The following is a 23,534-nucleotide window of genomic DNA, read 5'->3' on the forward strand; positions in this document are numbered from 1 at the left end:
TTAACGGGTTGATCGGGAAATGTAGTTCCACCGCATTCGTACGTACGTGTTTCAGTTTATTTATTAAATTAATGTTGACACAGGTTATTGTGTATGTCGTACAGTGAGAGTTGTGTGTATGGGCAATAGTACCTATCTATATACATATATATATATGTATATATATATATTTATATATAATAATAGAAGTAGAATTAAAGTTAATCCATTTAAATACAAGTGCGACACGCGCGATCAATTGAAGCGTAAGGAGCGGGTTCTACGTCTCGCGTTTATCATTTATAATTATTATTACTCGTTTATTTCCTCTTTATTTTCTCTCTCTCTCTCTCCCCCCTTACGCTTCGCGATACTCACATAACAGATGCAGGAAATTTTTAATCGAATCGTTTGATTTTTGTTTTTTTTTTTTTTGTTTTTTGTGCGTACAGATAGATATGCTTATACTTTATTTTCCTTTTATTGTTTCATTTGCTCCAATAACGACGATGAGTTGCGATAACGATTATGTTTTTTTTTTTTTTGTTTTTTTGTTGCTTTCTTGGTTTCTTTTCACGTTGTTTTTGCCGTTGCTTTGTTTCTGCGATTCGTTGCGACGGGTACCGCGTCACGTTGGCCAAGTTATTTCGAATTTACGACGGGTCGTTGGGCGCTGTCACAGTTGCGGACGAACAATAAAGGTGGCACGGTTTTTTTTGTTTGCTTTTTTCTTTTTCCAATCTTTCCGCTCTTTCGATGTTCCCGCGTGCGGCCCGTTGGAAACTCTCCTCGGCCCTTTTAACTTACGGTGATGTATCAGGGCTCCTCCTTTATTTTCGTCGTTTGCTCGTTACGCCTGCGGACATTCACAAAGATCTAACCACACTCGTCGTGAACGAGAAGAAAGGATCGGTCCAACGTTCCGAGCGTGAAAATTAACCCTCTGTGATGGTTCTTAATCGATATAATCTACTACAAAAAGCGATAAATCTCGTCCCTCTTTTCTTTTTCGAGTATAAAAGCAAACGAGTATATTTTAAGAATTTCATGCACGTTTATCGGGGGTCACGAGTTCCATTTTTTGCACATACAAAAGTTACCAAATCGATTTCTATATAAATTTCTGTCTTGCATATGCAACGAATGGAAACCCTCGAAATGGATTACTTTCTGAACATTGCTCTACCGTCCCTGTTCACGTAGTCGCGTCGCGATACGTACGTTTCTAAAGACGACGAGGTGGCGTTCGAAGTGGCAAGGGGTGGGTATCGACGGCGTTTTTACATGTCAGTCCTCGTCTCCTGGACAAGGTACACCTGGGAACCGGGCACGGTGGAGGTGGTGACGAAGCTGCGGTGTTTCGCGCGTATCAGAGTCAAGTTGCTCTCGGCTGTGTCGGCGCGGTCCTCCGCTGCCTCCAGTTCCCTCTGGAATCGCCGGACCCTTGTCACGCTCTGCTGAGACATGCCCTCTTGTTCCTGGAGCTGTCTCTTGTAGATGTTCACCTTCTGGCTGGCCTTGTCCAGCGACTCCTGCAGCAACGCGATGTTCTTCGAGTCTTCCTCTACCTGGATCATCACCTCTTTGATGTTACGCTCCTTCTTGCGCAGGATCTTCACCGTCTCGGAGTGTCGGCGCTTCTCCTCGTCCAATTCCAGCTCCAAATCGCGAATCTGTATTTCAAATTTCACTTAGCATTTCTAAAGACTATTATTTTGGCGCCATTTAACTTCACGACTTTTCTTATAGTACACGTTCAATGAAGTTTACAATATTCACTTCTAGTCTTATTGTTTGCTTTTTTAGGAAAATGTATAGTTTGTGAATGTCTGTGATGTTGAATGATTTATATTTTTTTTGTAAAAAACTGGACAAAATTTGGTACCAAATTCTGGTTAGCTTCCGATGTAAATAGGAAATATATGTATAGTAAGGTCATGAAAGGAGAGAATCTTCAGTTTCACTTTTCTATTTTTAAATAGTTGTTTTCTCTAGAACTAACTACGTTACCGATTTGGAACAAAATTCGATTTCAACCTAATTTTTTATAGAGATAAAAGACCACGTCGACCAGTGCACTCTAATAGACTTCGATTAAAATATCTCACCCTAGCTTCGAGCTTGCTGATGATGCGTCTGCCTCCCACGATAGCGTTTGCCTCGACCTCCTCCAATCTGACGGACAAGTTCTTCACTTCGATCTCGAGGGACTTTTTGATGGCCTCGATCTTCACTATGCGTTCCTGCTCCTCGTGGAGTATCTCCACGGTATGTTTCAGTTCGGTCTGCACCCGTTGGTATCTCTCGTCGCTCACTCTTAATTCTTTAGTGACCTCCTCGTAGTCACCAGCCAGGGTCGACAGCTCTTGCTCGAGCTTGGCCTTCGACGAGGCGATGTTCACGTTGATGGTGGTCAGCTCGTTGATGCGGCTAACCGACTCCTCGTATTGCTGCTCGACGGTTCTCTTTGCTCGTAGGGCCTGTCAAAATACAATTACATATCGTTAGTCACGATTCACTTCGTCATTTTTAACCCTTAAGTGGACTCACTTCAACCTTTGTATCTATTTCTTTCAAACTTCTATGAATCGTTCGTGTTAGTATGTCTAAAAATTCAGAAATTCCTTGAGCTGACAAATTTCGTTTGTTGCCTATTAAATTGCAAATTTTATTCAATTTCAGAACGACCTAATATATCAATGTACTCAAACGTAAACAAATCATGTTTACTTCGATCGGAATAAAATTTTCCTATGAAGACGCAATACCAATAGGTTCTATAGCGACCAAAAGCTGTATAAAATTGGCAGGTGTTATTCCTCGACCAAATATAAGCTATCAGGCTGTTGTTTCGTGTATTTTCGTCGCTGAAAGCACTTACAGTTTCGTAGTTGCCGCGCACTTCCTCGAGCTCGGCCGTCAACGACTGTAGACGCCGTTGACTGATGCCCAGCTGGTCCAGGGTTACCTGCAGCTGGCGTTGAACTTCGTCGTAGTGAGCTTGGAGCTCCTGAAAATAACAAAACGATATCGACGGTGACGGGTACGTCTTGCCAAATGTCCGTCGACGGATATATCAACGTGCGTTCTAGCTTACGGTCAAGGTGAGAGATTGCTTCTTGATCGTCTTCTGCAGATCGATGTTGTTCTTGTTGGCGACGTCCAGCGAGAGTTCCAGCTCGGTGATCTGGATCTGGAGCTTCTTCTTCACGCGCTGCACCTCGGTCTTCAGCTTCGTCTCCGCCTCGACCACGCGAGCGTTCAGCTGCTCGATCTCGATACTGGTCTGCTTGCTAATTTATTTCATTACGTATGAACAGAGTTCCATGGTCAGTTTCGGGTGGGATTTGTGACAGATGTTATTGCCTTTGGTGGGTGATGATTATCGTCGATTAGAGAGAGAGTATGGAAAATGGAAGAACTATCAAGATTCCTGTGCTATTAATAATAAAATGGGGGGACTGGCAAGTAACTAAGGTGTTTCGAAGGGTGGTTGTGCAAGGTGTTCGCGTTACTGTCACTCAGAGACTCTGCCTTGCGAAAGAATACTATATTTAAAATTCAAAGCAGACGAGTGATAATAATTCGAACCCTGACAGTGTTAGTTTCTCCTTTGATTTGTTAATTAGCAAGAAATTCATGCGAAAGACATTGCCATAAAGAAAAGGTGGTTGCATTGCAACGTCGTCCATCAGACGACACTTACTCCACTCTCAATCGAGCCTAGAAAGCTACTCTAACCAAAAATATCGTAAAAAAACAGTTGGAAAACGATCTCCCGAGTGAAAAACCTGGTCCAGCGAATCAAACGAGTCGATTTAAAACGTCTTTCGTTTATTTATCTCTTGGTTCCATCCGTTTCACATAGCTCTTACCCACAACTACAACAGATATCTACGTGAATTCACGTTGCATTATCGAAAAATCGGCCCCTATCCCAGGCACCCGTACAACCGTCTCGGTCTCGTCGGGTCTTGATACCTCTTGTTCAGGAAATAGTTGCTGGACTTCTGCTCGTATCCCTTGAGGTCCCTGCTGAGGCTGTCCAACGGCGCCGCGAGCCTCTCCTCGTCGAGTAGGTTCCTGGTCCTGTCCTCCAGCAGCCTGAGCCGCGTATCGTTGATGTCCCACAGAGCGTTCTCCCTCTGACACTTCCTGACGTCCGCCAGCTGCTGGCTGACGTTCAGGTTTTTCATGGCCTCGGCGGTCAGCTGGAACTCGATCGCTCTGGCCGACTTTCCGCGCAGACTTTTGCCATGATCGAGGGCGCTCTGCACATCGGCCATCGTCTGCACGTCCCTCAGTGCTTGTAGATCGATCGCGGCCATTTCGCGCTGTATCTGCCTCGCCTGGCTTCTGATCCTCGCACTGTCCACCAGCAACGGTAACGAACGCAACCTGAACTCCCTGGTTCGCGGCGGAAACAGCTCTCTGGTCACGTGGCTGGCCTGCGCTGTCTTCGACAAGCTGAAGTCCGAGCGATTCGCTATCTTTTGGACGAAATACCAGAGAAGATCGGTTTGTCAGTCTCGTCCCCGGGGTGATTCCTGCGGGCTGTTCGATCGTACGCGACGAAGAGAGAAAGCGGTGACGTGTGATTTTCGCGAACGCGCGCTACCTAACGCGAAGGGGTATCGGTACTGTCGAGAGCGTGTGCGCGACTCTCTGTTCAAGCCGAGCTGAGCCTAAACTTAGCCGCGACGGTCCAGAATTCGAAAGTGACCGTAGCACTCGATCGACTCTCTCTAGAGACTCGGGAACGACTGCCAATCCGAGGCGTTTGCCGACCGCCGGGCGTCCCGGACCCGGGGTTGGAGACGCTAGATGGATTTTTAATATACGGGCTACGTGCGATTTGGCAGACACCCCGTTCCTCGTCGCGTGTCCAACGGCCGGTCCAAATTGTAATTGGCTGCCAGCAACGAGGGTGCGCGCATTTCCGCGATATTTTTATTGTCCCCGTTCGGGCGATCACGCACCGTCGAGCCGCGAACGGGTTGTCAGGTCGTTAGAAACGACGATAAACGATCAGGAATTTCCGCTTTAAGGGAACCGAGCACGCTTTGGCGATCATCCCGTTGCAGCGTACGTCTTAAATTAACCCTCGAGAGACCGGCGCTCGAAACACGTTTACGGTTGGTGGCACGAAATTCACTGATACGAGGCTTCCTCTTGAATGTAAACAAAGATCGGAGAATGCTTTGCTTGCAGACCGTAAAAAACGGAATAACTGCTATACAAAACGGATTATCGACTAAATAATACTTCTCGAATTAAAAAGCATTATAACGAGGGAATTTTAAGCGGCCTAAATGGAGTTCTGTCTTTTAAGAGCTAATCTTCTGTGACAGTGGGACAGTAACCAGGTGGCGACGAAAGCCATTAGTACGAGTGGAGATACGGGTTCTGGCGAAACTAAAGCAACCTCTGTCTATTTTAATTCTTTGCGGTTCAAATAATTTTTCCTATTGGATTCGAAGTTAAATATTAAATTAATTTTATAGTTTATATAGAAATACCACGTTTTATGATAAAAGCTTGTTCACGGTTCTTAATTACTGCGAGGGTCATCGATGGTCCTCTGTTAATACAGAAATTTAATCAAACGAACCTAAATGTTTGCTTGCTTCTGAACAATATCAGTGTTTTGATGATTGATAATATTGTTTTCTTTCGATTATGTTTGTCAATAAAACAAACCTAATCGATAGGAGGATCAATATTTTGTTTCATAACGAACTGCAGTGTCAAGATAATCGACTGAAAATTAGTTGACTCGCCTGCCCCAGACTTTTATTAACAAACGAGTAACATTATAGCCGATAGTGTATGATGAGTAACAGATCATGGAACATACGGTAAATTTTCAAAATCTATTTTTACACAAAGAGCCCTTTTCGAGACGTTATCGAAAGTCGATAAGGTCTAAAATTGAAACCTGTCGAAGTTGCACGAGCTCGTTACATCGCACCAGACTGTATCCAAATTCTATATATATTCGAGTCTATATGTGTCCGTCCACCTGCTTCATAGATCGAATATTAACGACGCGAAAACAGTGCCCGCTAAGTGCCGCGAGCGCGAACTCGCGCTTGTTACATTTGAATCGCGATCTTCGCCACCAGTGTGACTCGTTATTAGAAGTCGACGGGTTAACCACCGTGTTATTTGCGAATCACCTATTTCAAGACCACCGGACCCTGTTCCGTTCTGGAATCCTCTATCGATTGTTGTATACGCGAAATGAGAACCAGCCTCAACATCGCGTCAGGATCTTTCGTAATTTACGCCTTCGATCCGATACTTTATTCCAGCGGTACGTCTGTGGTCTGCTAACTTTTTAAAGAAATTCTAAATATTTAGAAAAGATATACTCTCGTAGCTGAATACTGAGAAATTAGAAGCTTTGGCTAATTTGCTGGATGTGGAAGAGAAGCGATATATTTAAGAAAGGAATTTTACAAACACCTGAGAAGGCTACTCTCTTAGAATTAAACGTTTCCTGTCTAATCTATATTATCCTCATTTTTTAGACGCAGTGCAAGTTTCCATGTTGTTTGGTGCCTTGTATTTCGTCAAATCAGGATTCTAAAAACGTTATTCACAAATGCAAAAGCACCCTTAGATTGCCAAAGTTGGTCCAAGCAAAGAAAGGTTAGGTATCACTGTTCTACACTAATTATATTTTGTTCTTAACATTTGTATAATCCCTTGAAATTTTTGTAGGAGCCACGATTCTAGTTCCTGAATTTTTAGGGAATGAAACATATGCCTGACGTAACAGTTGACGTGTCAACGAAGAGATCTCTTTTACACAATGTTCCTTCTCCCTCAACAGGTTAGAACCCTTAACAATTTTGCAACTTAATCTACTTTGAACCAGCATTCTATCTATTTAAAACAATCCAAGAGTCTCTACTTTCGAAGCTAATTGCCTAAACACCTGCCTGTACCAATAATTCCCAAGTACCCTAATTGAGTATTCCACAATGAGGGTTGCAACTATACAAGCGACACTATGAAGACTCCAGGTGAAAAAGCGAATCGAAAAGGTAGAATAAAATTTTGTTTATACGAGGCTTTCGAGAAAAACTTCTTCAGTATTTGGGGTACACATCAACTTGATTACGAGAATGTTCTCAAAATTCCAATTTTTATGCACACAAACTCCAGCGTAACAGTTTGCAAAAATCAGTAATTAGTAATTCGACTATCCAATAACAAAACGATACTCTTTTTCTCCCCCAACGCTGCACGAATTCTCAAAGTCGTTACTCTCGAAAACCTCGAAACATTTTCATTTCATTCGATTCACTGCATCACCAAACTATCATAAAACATCTCATCCACGGGTAACGCGTTCCATGCAAAAGTTTCCATGCCTGTGATCGTTCACTAAAACCTTTCGTCAACAGCACCGGCGCCCAACGAATCACTGTTTCCGAGCATGTCGTCCCTCATCGAAACTAACTCGCTCGGTTAACCAACGAGAGCGATATATCTCTGGCAGGGGAACCCGCCACGAGGCGTGCACCTCGGGCAGCCACTTCCGCGGCACCAAATTTAGAAACCGAAAAGGTCAGGCAGTCGTCAAGTCGCACGGCGCCTAGAAAATTGATCGTACGCGCTTTGTCCCGGTCCCGACCGCCCAGCTTTCACTCTCCTTTCGTCTCTTTTTTTCGTGTTCTCTCGTACCTTGAAGCGCGACAGGTGTTCCCTGGCCTGATCCTCCGCGTTCGTCGCTAGCTCGATCAGCTCGCGCCTCGAGTACGGCTCCACCGGTCTGCCCTCCCACAGAGCCCTTCCGTCTGACCACGGCAGTTCCGGTGGCTCTGTCCACCTTTCGTACCGATAGTCCCTCGAGGTCGTCGAGGTCCTCCCTTTCCTGTCTATGTAATCGATCATCGGCTGGTAGAAGTTGATCCCGTAGTTGTAGTTCACGTCGTAGATGTAGGTGGGCCAGTGTTTCCACTTTGGCTCCAATGGCACGTGCATCGGTGGCATATAACCCACCATTTTCCTATCTTTTCTTGACTTTTAACGAAGAGAGTCCCTTTCGTGCCTCTTTCTATATTCTCAGATTCCCTCTATGGCGTGACTTCGTCGAGATTTTAACTCGAGGCACCGTCGACCTTTCTTATTTAGTTTTCCTTTCAACCTTGGTCTTCCTCGAGACTTTTGCTTTGACTTTTATTTCGAGTGTCTGTGTGGGTGTGTTAATTTGTCATCCAACTTCTACCTTGAATAGAAATCGTGTTAATGCTCTTTCTGGGGTCGTCGAGAGTGTTAGAGGCCGGGGTTTTCGTTTATTGCTGTCTGTTCGATCTACTCACGGATTTGTCATAGTCGGATGATCGGAGACGATAGTTGCAACGAAAGAATCGTGAAAAATTGGGCCGATCTAGCGCGGTGGTATCTTTTGTAGCTTTTTCTTACGGTTGCCACATTGAGGACGGCCAATCAGCACCACCCGGTAATAATTGGACCGCGGCTGATCGGTTATGGTTATTAATAGCTACGTTGCGCATCGTTGTTACGCGTCTTTCATTAATGACTCGAACCGTGTCACTCGATTCACTATATTTGTAATTGGAAGGTTCCGATTGTTATTGTTTATATCACACTGGCACGCGTATTTATTTAATCTTTAGAAACTGATTCCCTTTTTTCAAAAGTATTGATGCACATTATGAAAATGTCAGGTTCTTTATATAGCGATTTATATTCATTTTTTTATATTTCGACATTTTTAGAAATGGTGTCGAACGATAATATTATTTTTATATTTTTTATTTAAATCCAGAGTCAGATTTAATCGTACTATACACAATTCAAAGTTTAACTCATTGTTCGAACAGAACAGGAAAATGTAAATATTGTTATTTTGTTTGTCTACGGAAGAGGTAGAAAAACAAAACTAAATAGATTAAATATAAATTACCTCGCGATAAAAATAACTTTTATATTAAAGAATCATTGAAACGTAAAAATTTGTGATTATATGACGTATCATGACTTTAAAGGTCTTTTCTTAAAAATTCTTTGTGTATTAATGTTCAAAAATGAAATCATAATCTGTCCTAAATTCAATTAAATTTACGAACATGTTTAAGTAAAACGTTCGATAAATACTTTTATCTTGATGATATTGGAAGGTAGATATTTTTCCATTGGCCCATATTTCGAGTTGATTTTGTTTCATATGTAATTATTAGTTATGCCCATGTGTTAAGTCATTTTACTTAATGTTTATTTGCCATGTCGTTCAAGTGACTTATCAGCCTATCAATGAAATACTATATTTTCAAAATCTAGAATTATAATATTCCATAATCTAGTTATATTTCAACATTTTTTGCAGTGTATTTCTTTTCTGTTCGGAAGGATACCAAATATAGAATCGTGTGCGTTTCTGTGTCACTTGTGGAATCATAAAGAAGCAATGCACGGGTGAAAGGGCAAAGTAGAACAACGTTCGATGGCGCAACAGTGGTTGAACCGTGTCGGCCTTGTCGTAGGTTTCTATCCCTTTGAATTCGCGAATATCGTATTTCTTCTTTCGTTCGTCGTATCTTTTTCCTAACAATCTTAAAGCCTCTTTCTATAGAAAGCAACGAAACGATAGCGTCCTTCTTCGTCGAGTATTTCTTTCTCAAGCGAGGCAATTTTTCCTTCGATGATCGTAAACATCGTGATACTCACGTGAATTGTTCCTCGTGATATGTAACGTTCTCTTTCGCTAAATTAAATACATTGCTCACTGTTCTTCTTAAACAAATCACTTGTACATTCTTCGATAGCAGATTAAAACGACTCGTTCGAATCGTACAGCGTGAAGTTTTAACGATATTGTTATAATATCGTATATTAACGATAAAGAAGTTGTCGAATCGTCTTCGTGAATTTATTCCTTTGATTCGTGGTGATATAATCGATATGTGGAGCGATTGATGTTGCGTAGCGTCCACGTCGTGAATATCAGAGCCAAGAAAAATAGTCATCGCGATTGTCACCGCATGACAATTCGCTCTTGGCAATCGTCGGATTCTGTATATGACGAGCGTATAAATAAATAATTAGAACGCGACAGGATATTCCCTTGAACGTCTGACGGGTCGGAAGACACCCAGCGTGATTAATCGATCGCGTTGATCGACGACAAACTTGATCGAGATAAAATTAACTGTTTTATTAATAGCGCGATGCATCGTGCTTGCACCCAGAAATAAAGTCGACGGAGCAACTAATAATTCGTACTTTCGATTTCGACGACACCTTTTCTTTCATTTTTAAATAATATTCGAATCTGTATAAACTCTCGCTGAAACAGCATGCTGTTAGAAAGATAATGCAAACGTAACACAGTAAAATATTTGTGATGCAAATTAGATAATGAGCTTTGAAGAAAGATCGAAATTGGTTTCTGAGCATTCGTTTTTCTCTTCTATAATTCTTTCTGTAATCTTTTGCTGAATTATAACATTTTGAAATATCGAAATAAAAAATTAAAGTATAGGAATAGTATATTATTGATCGAAAGAGCGTTACTTAGTCTTTTAATGCCAAGAATGAGAGAAAGAGCAATGATATTTGAGCAAAAGTGGCAAAGGAATATAAATATTTGTGCAACGCTTCGATCTTGGTGGAATAAATTATTAAAATAGCGATGATATTGAATTAACGATACAGTATTGCAATTTAGAAGGTTTTTAAGTTTCAAAAATTATTTTCTAATATTCGTCTCGTTAATGGAAACGTGTTACGGGAACTGACGTTTAAAAGGAGTATTATCATGATTATGATTACATGAAATCAGTTAATCTCGTAGTTTTTGGGGTGATTAAAGGAGGATGTGAAAATATTTCGCGTACTCACCGAATGATTTCGATTTCTTCGTCCTTCTCGGTCAGGCGGCGTTCATAATCGTGACGAAGCTGGGTCAATTCGGCGGCCAGTCTCTGCGAACGCTGTTCTTCGATCTTACGGCCCTAAAATTGACACGTTTTGTTAAAAACTATTTCGTATTATTCGTATTATACATATATAGAATTCTCGAATAGCGTAGACTCTCTACTAAACAAATACTATCGAACAGAATGTTCGATTATTTTATTAAGAGATTAAAAGAAAGTCACAACGGAAACAAAGAATTCTGAAAAGAGATAAAGAAGGTTCTTGGTAGAACTCGAAAACTTGGAATGTTCAATCAAATGATTCTATGAAATTCTTCGTAGTTTTATTTTGCTTTTTTCCCTTTTTCGTGTCAACATCGAGTAGAAAATTACGCGAATTGGGTTTTATAACACTTACAGCTTCAGCTTCTTTGTAAGCAGCTGCGAGCTCTTCCCTTTCGTTCTCCAGACGACGGAGTTCGAGTTCCAGCTCGTGAAGTCTGCGGTTCATATCGGCCAGCTGGTTCTTGGCATCGCCAAGGTCATCTGGAACGATCGAATAATTCGTTCGTATTACTCCAAAACGTTAAAAAAATGTATAAGCCTTTGCGTCAGATTCGACGACGTAAAATTGAAAATCTCGAACTCTGAACTTGACACGTATTGGGCAAATTATTCAGGGTAATTTTATTCACCTGCTAGTTTCTTGTTCTCGCGAGCCAGTTGGTCCTTTATCTCGCGAGTTTTGTCGAGCTCGGCGATGGTGCGTTGAAGTTCCTGTTGCTTGTTGCGAAGATCACGCTGGCTCTGCTCGTACATTGCCATACTCTCGTCCAAACGGGCCTTCAGCTCGATATTGATCTTCTCCAATTGCTCCACGCGTTTCTGGAGCTCGCGAGCTGTTCCATTGGCCTTGAAAAAGATTCCCCGCACCGTTAAAAAAATCATTGCAAACCTACATAACAATTATAATTTAAAAAGCTCCTACCAGGATTAATAATATTCGTCCACGGTTGCGATAAAAATAAGTATAAAAATAAGATCAGTATGGTTTATACAATTTCATGAAAAAGTTAAGATCAGAGATTTTGATATACTTGACGATCGTGGGTCAAATGTTTATGGATGTATAAAAATATTTCTATGATATATTCCAAGATATAAAAAATCTACAGTGGCTATTAAATTATTATAAAAAGCCTTTTTAGTCAAAGTATTTTGTATCACACCTTCTCCAAGTCGATGATCAGTACTTCCACTTCGGATTGGAGGCGCGATTTCTGTTTCTCGAGGTTGTTGATCTTGACGAGCAAAGTTTCAATTTGTTCTTCCTGTTCCTGGATACGCGCGCCATATTTGCGACGAAGTTCCTCTACCTGCGCAGTTCGATAACATTTTCATATACAGAAATCGTTATAAACAGAGCGTGAACGAGCATAAAAATATCGAAAAACGTCGAGGAAATTTTAACGAGCATATTCTGATTACTTTGTTCGTATCTTTTCCCAAATAATTTTGTTGTGTTTTCGGTAATTACCTCTTCGGCGCGAGCGTTGGCTTCGGTTTCGTACTTCGATCTCCAAATTTGTACCTCGCCGTTGGCTTTGACCAACTGACGTTCAATGTCCAAACGTGCTTCAGATTCTTCTTCAAGTTGAATGCGAACGGATTCCAATTCGGACTCGACCTGTCGACAATTAACATTGCTATTACTTCTTGCAAGTTTCTTGATCGTAACCGTACGTCTGTTTTTATTTAAATTTGATATAAAAAATAATTATAAAGGTCTTTTTAAAAAGTATCTCATACAGACTGAACGTCAAGTGTCTCAATTACTGATTATAGTTTTATTCGATTTCTTGTAAAATAATCCTATTTGCTGCGAGTTAACAGACACGGTATTCGATTAAATCTTTTTCGACGATAATATTGTTACCGAACATATTTCCTGATTATCGAGGAATAGTTATATGTAATTTTTATAGTTGAAACAAAGCTTGCCTGATGTAAAGAGGCTTCGACCATGGCACGACGACGGTCTTCATCTTCGAGACGACGACGAGCGTCCTCGAGCTGGCCCGCGATCTGCGTCCTCAAGTAAATTACGTTCTCGATGTTGAGCTGCAATTGTATCAATGAAACACAATTATACGAAGGATAGAGAAGATATAAAAATTAGTAAAATGTAAATACAGACGGTGCTTTGGAGGATTAGAAATATTCTATTCGAAGCTTGCAAAGGTCAATGATGTTTTAGTTTATATCTATTATATTAGTTAATTTTAGGGCTATGCAAAGTAAAATTCGGGATGAACATTATCCCACCTTCAGGTCCTGCACTTCCTTGGTCAGTTCGATATTTTCCTGGGAGAGCCTGGTTTTGTGACTGGTGATGTCAACGATGGTACGGTTCAGTTCTTCGATTTTCACGTTGAGCTCGGCCACGTGGAATTCGAGCTTCTCCACTGTCTTTATGGACATCACCTTTTCTTTGGTGACACTGTCGAGCTGGGAGAGGAGCTCGTAAACCTCCTGTTGGAATTTCGATTTTTCCTTGTCGGCCCTGAAAATTTCCCGAGCAATTCTTTTCAGCAGGATTCATATATTTCCAAAGTGGAATCAAAGAATACAACACCGAGAATTTGCGTGCTCACCAGCATAGTGTTCCATTGTTATTCAACGAAAGAGTACTTTGAGAGAAAATATAAGGGTTTCCATAGTCTTAACAAGTTTTCTCAAAATTATTCGTTCGCTGTAATTATGAAACAATTATGCAGTTATGCACTTACGTGTGCTATTTTTGCATTGTTTCCTCTGATATAAATAAAAGTCAAAGCTAATATGAATATTTATTCGCAATGTTAGTGTTTACTTCTGTGTCACGATAAGTTGAAAATTGAACACTAGTGCAAGTACTTTTTAATAGATTAAACCATCAATTTTATTTTACATATAAAGAAAGAAATTTCTCGATTATTTATAAGGTTATTTGGTCGTCAAAATCTGGGAGTCTGTGTATCCATGAATTAATTAAAGAGCGACAAAATTTATTTATTCTTTCTACAGATATTCGTATTTATATTATTTAAAATATTGCACGTTTCAGTTCGATACCTCCCGTTATTTTCAAACCGTCTATCGTCGATGAATTGTTAAAAAGTTCGTTCTGTGCCACTTACGAAAATATATCTCGCATTTGTTTGCGTTTGCACGGCAGTTTCGTTTATTTTTAGAACCCGTTACGAAATACTCAAGCTTTTGATGCCTTCGCGTCATTATTGGAAATAAAGCTACAATTCTATTATTAAAAATATAACACGTCCATTTTGTAGTCCAGACTCCGAATCGCCTTCGACAACGATACATACATCAAACGCAAACTTTTTACTATCCAAAGCTTCGGTACAAACATAAGATAGAAAAGCATAGATCGTGGTGCTCGAAATTTTCTTTCGTCCCATCACAATTAATTTATTTATTCAAGCTCCTTCGATAACTTATATTCTTTAAAAAAACTGATGAAGTTTTATAACGATACATACATCAAACGCAAACTTTTTACTATCCAAAGCTTCGGTACAAACATAAGGCAGAAAAGCATAGATCGTCGTGCTCGAAATTTTCTTTCGTCCCATCACAATTAATTTATTTATTCAAGGTCCTTCGATAACTTATATTCTTTAAAAAACTGATGAAGTTTTATTAAGTTTTCTTAATTTCTCTTTTCCTCTGTTACGATGAAAACAATTGCGTTCTAAATTGTTTTGGGGCATCCAGTTTCGATCGACGAGTTTATTTGCTACGGTGGATCGCTAGAGCAGACGTTTTTCCCTCGAACACCGTGGAGCAGGAATTCCTCCGGCAACGGAATACCCGTAAATCGCGTTAACACCCCGTGGATGTCGAGGAGCGTCGCGTGGAGAGAGGGGAGGGGAGGGTAGGAGAATATCGAATCCCCGCGATATCGATGCTGTCCACCTACACGTAACAGAGGGTGTAAGGTGTCGGCCGATTCCGAGGATAGTGGGGATCCGGGCCGGTCGCCTGTACTAATATGGCGCGGTAACACGGGGTTGAGGATTGCCGCGCGACTCGCACGGTTAAAAATAGTCATAAGCCGAGTAGTAGCGGCCGCGCGAGCAAAACGACCCGCGGGGAGAGAGACCGTCGGAATAAAAACGGGAGACAGACCGAGACGGGACGAGGAGTGGGAGGGGTGGAGAAGGAACGGAGGGGTGAACCGGGAAGAAAGAAAGTCGGGAGGCGAAAAACTGTGAAACTTCGAAAACGAATGGAAAAGAAGAAAAAGAATCCCCCGGACGAGAGCAACGAGACCAAAGAATCTGAGAACAGACTAGCGATAGGGAGGGTGAACGTAGAATTTAAATAGAGTACAAAAATCGTACCTTTGACAAATCTCTGAATATTAAACTGTTTTTTTTACTTTACGAAGGATGACTGTAATGTCTGACTTGGTACGGCTAGTGGAATAGAATAAACGTCTGGCTTAATATGGTACGTAACTACTTCCAGGACGCTTTACGGTCGAGCAGCAGCCGTTCGATCCTTTGGGGAACGATCGGTGTTCCGCGTTTGGCGAGCATGCATAATAAATGCGCGGAATTTCCGTACGCATGATCGATCGAGCCTTCGAATCTAATAGCACCGAGAGGGTTAAAGTTGCGTACCAGGGGGATGAACTCGAGATACAAACTGTCACGGAATTTAAATACCAACTACGACTCCGTTATTCTTGCGATCGTTGTTGCTTCTTCAGGGTTGGCGAGAAACGTCAAATAACGTTCAATTTATTCCCCTGTCGGTATTATTACATTCGCAAGTTGTATGGATAATACGTCGATTCTCTGTATCTTGCGCAGAGAACCATTAATAAAACTAACTATCGAGAAATTCGAAGAGGATGAAATGCAGAGAACGTATTAACAAGAATATGTAAAGAGTGAAGAGAAGAACGAAACGAGAGAGTAACAAGACAGCGAAACGCGGGGACGAAGAAAACGAGGCGAACGACACGAAAAGTAGGACGGGTCTGTTTTAAAAGCGTTTAAAACGCTCCTCCCGTGCCAACAGGTGGAAACTTTTTTTCCGCGCTGCGAATTCTCGAAGTCCTGACACCTGCTACATTCTGCCTACCGCTTCCGCGTGACGAGAAAAGAAAATGGACGGAGGAGTAATTTTCACCTTCGTTTTCGCTTTTCATTTATTACTCCCGGACGCCTTAACGGCGTTCTATTTTCCTAGCTGAAATATTAAGGGGCAATTAGCTGTTACTTCGCCGTGACTCTGTTGACGTATAAATGTCGTAATTGCTTTTGCTGATAGGTACACTCGGAACGGAGTCCCCCTCGGATCTAATTTCAGTTAAAATTCTTGATCGGTCGTTCCTGCTGCTCCACGAGACTGCGAAATTATACCCGCGAGGGAACTTCAAAGTTGTGCACCGGAAGGAAAATAATAACTCCTACGAGATGTCGTTTACTTCGTTTTAACGTTTACGCGGGGAAATTAATGCGAGAAGAAACCGACGACGAGTCAAAGGCTTTGAGAAATCAATTTATGCTCGATAATTACGTGGAACAGAAATTTTTAAACGATTCTAAAATGAACCCGACGTCTGGAAAAACAACCTGGAATGAAAAGAGCACTGCGTTTTTAATGTAGCAATTTAACAAGAATATTTTGTGTCTACATTAAATTACTTCTAGTTTAACGTATGTATTAGGTTTTTAAAACCAATTTACTTTTACTACCAGGGAGTTTTTTAATTATTTCGAGCAGTATGTTCGTACGAGTGTACAATGGATACTGGAGAAACGAAGCATCGAGTAAAAGAAAAGGTTACTGCTGCAGCAACGTTTGCAAGAAACCAATAAAATCCCGCTCGATCGAGAGAACCGTTTCGTTTCTCTGTTTTACGTTCGTTTTGTTGTCGGAAGATTGCGTAAACCGTTGTCGGGGAAACAAAGTCAACGTAAATAAATCCCGGGGAATGGAAGTCGCACAAAATGGCGAATCTTTCGCGCGATTTCATATTCGTTCGCTCGTCGAGAGATTACATAACCGAACACCGAAGGGACAAAGTCGAAATAAAAATGTCGCCGAGAAAGATATTTCTAGCGCCACGGTATAAATAGCGTTAGGAAATCACGAAGAAAAGAAGCCTCGAATTCCGCGCGATCGAGAGAATAATTCCGACTCTGACTTCTGGATTTCGACGGGATTACGCAACGAGTCGCGGGCTTTTGCTCGAGAAATGCACAAAGCGAACCTTTAAAATTTCTTTTCATTCGGTTAAAAAAAAATTCTTCTAGTTTTCTCTTCTCTCGGAATTCTAGGCGAATTCGAAGCGAACGAGAGAGAGAGGGGAGGATCGATTAGATAATGGACGGCGTCTCGATGACAGTTCTGCGTGAATTTTCGAAGACGGAGTCGTCCTTGTGGCGCGGGTATCGGCGGCGTCGGGGCGCCGGGACGTCGAAAAGGACGCGGGTTATGTTTAGAAAAGCCGAGGGAACGAGTCTGCGCGTATTTCAGGTGCGAGTAAGTTGGTTGTTTGGCCGTTGGCCAGTATCGTCGAGCATAATTCCCGCAATTTTCGAATATGCTTTCGTTTCTCGCGATGCTTGCTATAATTAACGAACCGTCGCGTCGTGATTCATCCCCGTCCGTTAAATCGTTTTTTTCCCTCCCTCTTTTTCTATTTTTTCCCCCGTCTACGTGCTCGTCGTTTCGGCGCACCTTGGTACTTCCGGCGGACTGTTTATTGACGCTCCGCGCGCTTTGACCTCAAAGAGGAGGAGGATCCACCGGAGCCAAGCATACCGAGGCCGCGATTTTATTTTCACAAGTGTATATAATTAACCGCGGCTTATTGGTGTTCCGATTTCGTTCGTTCGCTATCGAGGATCCCGCGCGAGATTCGGAGCGTGTTTAGGCTCCCTCGAAACGGAATGTTATAGCGCCTTTGCTTTGATACCTGGTTTTAATCTCCTAACTGCGCCATTTTCGCGCTGCACGCGCCCTACGAGCGTCGATCTCTCGTTGCTACGTTAATGGAATCGTTGCTATCGAATAATTATTTCAAAGAATGTCTCGTTTCGATCTTCGTTTAGCCCTTTGTACTCCACTGGCGCCGCTATGGCGACAAACATAACAGGTACCATAGCTCGATTCGAGTTTCATTTGTGGTAACATGAATAAAATCTTAATTATAAGTATTTATACGTCACATCACAAAATTGCAATTTGTATTGCTAGTTGTTCATATTAAAGACCCTCAGAGTGCAAAGGGCTAACATCTAACGTGCTGAAGAACGTGTAATACTTATAAAATTAAAAATAACGAATGTATTAACGTTTGATAAAGATACTAAAATACCGATGATATCGTGATCACTATCTGGTAGACTCTGCCCGAAAGATTGATAAGTGGCGCAGTTAAAAGCGTAGATCAGAGTTCTGGATACTTCAAGAGCATGAATCATACGTCACGTACGAGAGAAATTATGTACAGAGTATACTAAAATTTATCGAGGTATTTAACTATCTCTAATCAGAAACTAAATCTCCTTCTATATTGATATTCCAAAGATAATTCTAAATTGTTAGAAAAATATTTTTATTCAAGTATTCCACGCGTGTCGAAGAAAAGTAACGGTGTTAATTTGCGTTGCAGGCTGGAGGAACGAAGAGCAGAAAACGGTACGTCGATCATTCCACTAACCTGACGCGTGCTTTTGCAAGTTGATCGATCTGATCTTGAAAATCGACCACGACCTCCTGGTGTTTTTTGCGCAGAAGATGCGCGGTCTCCTCGCTCTCGAGATGAACATCTTCGAGCAGTTTGCGCAACTTGGTCAGTTCCGTGTCCCTCTTCCTGTTGATCTCGAACTGTTTCGTTTAGAGAAACAGTGATTAATTTTCCGTCGACGTCGAGAGGAATTTCACTTAAAAATATTTCTGTTAAGCTTACTTGAGATTCGGCGCCACCTTCGGCCTCTTCGAGACGTTCGGACAGCTGGATAACTTGTACGCTCAAGTCAGCGCGTTCGCGTTCGATCTGCAAAGGCACGTTGCAAATGAAGAAAGAATAACGGTAGTTTAATAGAAGAGTCGTTGTACAATATCATTATATATACGATTTTCTGTATTAGCGTGAAACGTGTTCCCGAAAATTTTCCTAGAATTTTTTCTGATTTTCAACTATTTGTAGGATGCAGAGTATCGAAAATAGAAGAATCAGAGAAAGTAAGTATATTCACATATCTCCATTTACTTTCCCTTTTAGAGCATTATTTAATTGTAAATATTCATTCTCAGTTTACTCGATCTTTGATCTATCAATATTAAAAATTCGATTCGAAAATGTACTTGCTAGTGACGTCATTTTTTGTAATTAATACACATCAACAAAGCAAATATTTTCATCTAATATTTAGATCTAATCTCTAATAATATTTTCATATATTCGGTTTTAAATTAGCTTCTATTCCAGTGGATCACCAAAACTTAAAATTAATTTGTAAATTCTAAAAGCGATCGAGCATGGAACTGGTTCCGATGAAAATTTAATTTCCTCGTTGCCTTAAGAGTTCCCTGTGCAGCCGGGTCCGAAAACTGTCAAACGAATAATCGCGAGATCGTATCGCGAATAGAAGAATTCGAACAAAGGGCTCGGTGCATAATCGTATCTGAGTTTGGTTCCTTTCCGGAGGTACGAATTCGATCGTAGCACGACAGAAGAGCGCTGTCGGGACACGGTTGATGCGTGTTGAGTGTAATCGAGATGCGCGGCATTGTTTTGGAAAGAGGCCTCGAGGAACGACGCGAACGGCTCGGTGCAAGCTTGACGTCAGGTTTCTTCGGACCGCGAATAGAACGATCTAATTCCGGACGGACTGGCTCTATATCGGGAGCTTTATTCATATTACAAACGAGGCGTTTATCAAGAAAAGATAGACGCGCGACATCGCCATAACTGTCCGTTCTCCGGAAACCACCGTGTTTCTCCATGACTCGTTGCATTCACCGACTCTATCGAAACGAGCGCTTCCTCTAACGTGCTTTTTTTCCACGAAATTCTGCATTTTTAGAACGATACAAGCTTCTATACACAATTTTGCTTCCTCAGATTTCGAACTATAAATTTTGAAACACAGTAGAAGAAATTCTTGTTAGAAAATTGAAAAATTCATTTTATTTGTACACTAATATGAATCGAGAGGGAAGAATGTGTTTACAGTTCCCAATAATTGCAACGAATTCGTAACTAGGCGACACCTATTTCACGATTAATTTTTTTTTTTTAAATTCACAAGTATCTCTAACTGGACATTGTTGAAATAATTTAAAATAGGGTACGAGCGATGTTACGTAACGATTCATTCGATCCTTGTACATCGAGTTTTTCATAACGATGATATATAGAGAACCTAACGCGTATTTAACGCGATCATAATTTTCAACCTTTAGCGATTCGAAAGCGCGAAGAACGCGGCTGGCATAGGTTCAAGTCACGTATCGCGGCGAGCGTTACGTACGAATTTGATTTCCGCGGAGCTGGCCGAACAATGAAACCAGAGAAGGTCTTTTTAAATTTAACGCGCCATTTGAACGAGATCCCTTCGTTCTGCGAATACGTGGTTGTATCATCCCGTCGAAGGTCCACGGAATCGAGCAAGATTAAAAACCTTCGAAATTTGCAATATCCAGGTTACGTACGACCGTGGACGAGAACGAAAGAGATCGATCGAAAAAAATAAATTGCATTAAAATTTATATATCCGTACGTTTGTATATTTGTTTGTTTTTCTTTTTTTTCTTAATACGACGCGTTACACGTACACCGAACACGAAAAAGGAATGCGGGTTCGTTCGCTGAAGAGGCGCGCATCCCCAAAAATAGACGCGACTCGAGAGCTGGACATTTCGACCTACTGCTCCCCACTCTATGGTGGAGCGGGCCTCTCTCGCTTTTTTTGTATCAGTTTCAAAATTCACAATGCCCGGATTACATAAAGTTTCGAGATTTACGTTTATCGCCGCTGTCCCGTTATTTTTATCTCCGGCCTCTGCCCCGAGCCTTCCGATTCGATTCGAGAGAATTCTCGAGGAAATCCGCGACGAAACGATGGAGGAAAAATACGCGTCGCAGCGATCGGAGAAAGCGTTGGCGAAACTCACCCTCTGACGCAGCTCTCTCTCAGACTCCAGGTCATCCTGCAGCAAGCGGATTTTGTCCTGAAACGAGAGGCAAGAGAAGGATTAGAGCGTGCCACGGGGCTCGTTATAGAGGGTCGGTGCTTTACGTAATGGGCCGACGAAAATATCCAACAGCGGACGCTCGGTATTTCAGAAAGACAGACGGCCTCCGAGCGGGGCCTCGTCCTCGAGGGAACAAGAAAGTATCTTCGGTCTACCGTCCGTTGGGGTCGTTTTCAACGGAACGGAGGAACGTGCGCTCGTCTCTCTCCATGGACCTTAACGAGCTACCAGGGAGAACGTTCGTTCAGGGGTGAAAAAGGACCAGTCTTACTTGAATGCGGAGACGAGTGCGCGTTTCCTCCTTCGAGCGGGTCGTTTGTCTTCGCGAACGCCTCGAGGATGTCACACCGATCGTCAGGAGCCGATATTCACGACTATTTTCGTACACGAGCAATCCGATAGCCACGGAACGGTCACTTTCGGGTTCCTCGTCAGGGTTTGGCACTAATATCCCTTATGGTCACTGAACTTTATCGCGTCTCACTGTCTCCACCGCGATAATCGGTCACTGCTCTGCGTTTTCCCGTTTTTCACGATCACTACCGCCTCTTCATCCGCCGTGGATCCAATCGACCTAGACGGTTTCGAACGATTCTCCCCCGATAGGGTCATCCTTGCATCATCGGGACACTTCTCAACGAACGTCTTTGGACTCTATCCATCGGTATTAGGTTTCATAGGGGCATGACTCTTCCCCCAACGTATAAGGACTCGTTCGATATCTTGGATCCAGAGTCTCGGACGTCTCTTCTCCCCCCGCGATTTAAGGCTTCACGGGGCCATTTTGGACTCTCTTCGTTGGGCTACCTCGGGTCTCGCGAGACTCCTTGGACTACTCCTCCCTCCGTTGTGCAATTGGGGTCTCGGTTCTCCACCTTTTCCGTTCGTCGATCGGTCACAATGCTTCGTTACGATTAAAGAAAGGGGTACGGGACGGTCCTAGAGCGAAAGGTGTTCGCGAACGTGTCGGAAACGAAAAATGAACTGAAATAAATACATGTATAATGGTCGTGTCGTGTGCTCGATAACGAAGCAACGGAGTAACCCACGGGACGCGCGAGTCCCGACAAATTGTTACGAATTTCGATGAAAAAGGACGATTTGGTCGATCCCGTTCTTTGGTAACCTACCTCCAGTCTGGTGAGAGTGCTGAGGTCGGCGCTGTATTCGATGCTGACATCGGCAGTACCACCGCCGGTGGAGCGGTACGTGTATTTGGAAGCTTTAGCGATCGCTGAAGACATCCTGTCCGCTTCTATCACTTCGCTTTTTCTCGACGATCCCACGTTCCTTCGGCCGAGATTCGTTTCTCCTCGGGTTCCTCGTTAACCTTCGGGTTTTCGCCTCGATGCACTGGCTGGTGCTAAGTTAAGTCGTCTTGATTTAAATCGTCGTGGTCTGCACACTTCCTCCTCCACCTTCTTCTACTTCTTCTTCCTTCTCTTCTTCGGGGTTTCGGAGCCGACCAGCGCCCTACTCGTAGTGCGCGACCCGTCGTCGTTCGTATGGCGCGCCGGCGGCTCCATGGCTTCGTCAAAATGACGGTTGCGCGCGTGCGCGGTAGATCTACGACCCCCACCAGGAACACGCGACCGCGGACTCGTCATCGTCGTTGTTCCACGTCCTCGTCGTTCGTCGAGGGGAACCACCAGCCGACGACCACCGTCGTTCCTCGGACGCCCACGTTTCCTGAAAGCACCTGCCAACAGGAGGCTCATCTTCGCGAAAACCGGCCATTCCGCGCTGAATAGCACTCGAACTATATTAATTTCAAAATAATATACGTGTAGCAGGGAACGTTTGCTTGTGGATCGAACTCGATCTTAACGCTTCGCTACCGGGTCGCGTGCCGCGAATATTTTGAACGCCATTTTCAGCCACATCAACACCAGCCTTTACAGCGTCGTGTTACAAGCAAACGTGCCTGGTATTAAAAAGAAAACTAAAAGATATGGAAAAGGTGTAGATGAACGAAACAAAAATTTGTTTTTTTTAAATGATATTTTATTTTTTATAAAATATAGTTGTAATTTTCGAAATTTAAACAAGGTAGAACGAGATGTTATACTTAATAGCTTGGTCTATGGAGATATTTCTTTATTAAAATCGTTTATTTTTTCTTTAGACAGTATTGTATCATGGCAAGTAAAATATTCCCCTCGTTCACCATTTTCTTTATCAGGAGTTTTTAACTGTAAATAATAATTATTAGTAGACTGCGGATCTCTATGCAAATTCACATTTTTATTAATAGAATTAATGAAACGGAAGCTTCGCAGAGGGCTGTCTCAACCCCTAAATATAATAATTCGTATCTTACTTTAAGTATTTCTTATATTTTTGCATATTAAATGCATTCTGTAGTTTTTTGAGGATTAA

The 23,534-nt window shown here is 42.2% G+C and overlaps 2 protein-coding genes and 1 long non-coding RNA gene across 3 annotated transcripts; 1 reads left to right on the forward strand and 2 right to left on the reverse strand.

The window, feature by feature from the left end:
• Window positions 1–698: 698 nt before the first annotated feature.
• LOC122399446 (paramyosin, long form-like) lies at window positions 699–22,671 on the reverse strand. The gene is made up of 16 exons (XM_043400133.1): window positions 22,286–22,671; window positions 21,075–21,131; window positions 18,865–18,951; window positions 18,616–18,782; window positions 13,197–13,434; window positions 12,873–12,992; window positions 12,409–12,558; window positions 12,101–12,247; window positions 11,567–11,783; window positions 11,290–11,417; window positions 10,855–10,967; window positions 3,077–3,272; window positions 2,861–2,989; window positions 2,088–2,459; window positions 1,201–1,652; window positions 699–835 (listed from the first exon to the last, which is right to left on the reverse strand). Exons 1-15 carry the CDS (start codon window positions 22,397–22,399, stop codon window positions 1,260–1,262), a joined length of 2,628 nt encoding a protein of 875 aa, XP_043256068.1. The 5' UTR covers window positions 22,400–22,671; the 3' UTR covers window positions 699–835; window positions 1,201–1,259.
• LOC122399448 lies at window positions 740–7,573 on the forward strand. The gene is made up of 3 exons (XR_006259273.1): window positions 740–870; window positions 1,002–1,008; window positions 7,563–7,573. It is a non-coding gene; the product is annotated as an uncharacterized LOC122399448 (long non-coding RNA).
• LOC122399447 (paramyosin, short form-like) lies at window positions 3,279–8,741 on the reverse strand. Its single transcript, XM_043400134.1, has 2 exons — window positions 7,675–8,741; window positions 3,279–4,469 (listed from the first exon to the last, which is right to left on the reverse strand). Exons 1-2 carry the CDS (start codon window positions 7,993–7,995, stop codon window positions 3,912–3,914), a joined length of 879 nt encoding a protein of 292 aa, XP_043256069.1. The 5' UTR covers window positions 7,996–8,741; the 3' UTR covers window positions 3,279–3,911.
• Window positions 22,672–23,534: the final 863 nt, after the last annotated feature.

This window comes from Colletes gigas, unplaced genomic scaffold (genome assembly GCF_013123115.1).
Source record: "Colletes gigas isolate AHSC1104 unplaced genomic scaffold, ASM1312311v1 Colletes_gigas_Sc00013, whole genome shotgun sequence".
NCBI classification, from domain to species: Eukaryota; Metazoa; Arthropoda; class Insecta; order Hymenoptera; family Colletidae; genus Colletes; species Colletes gigas.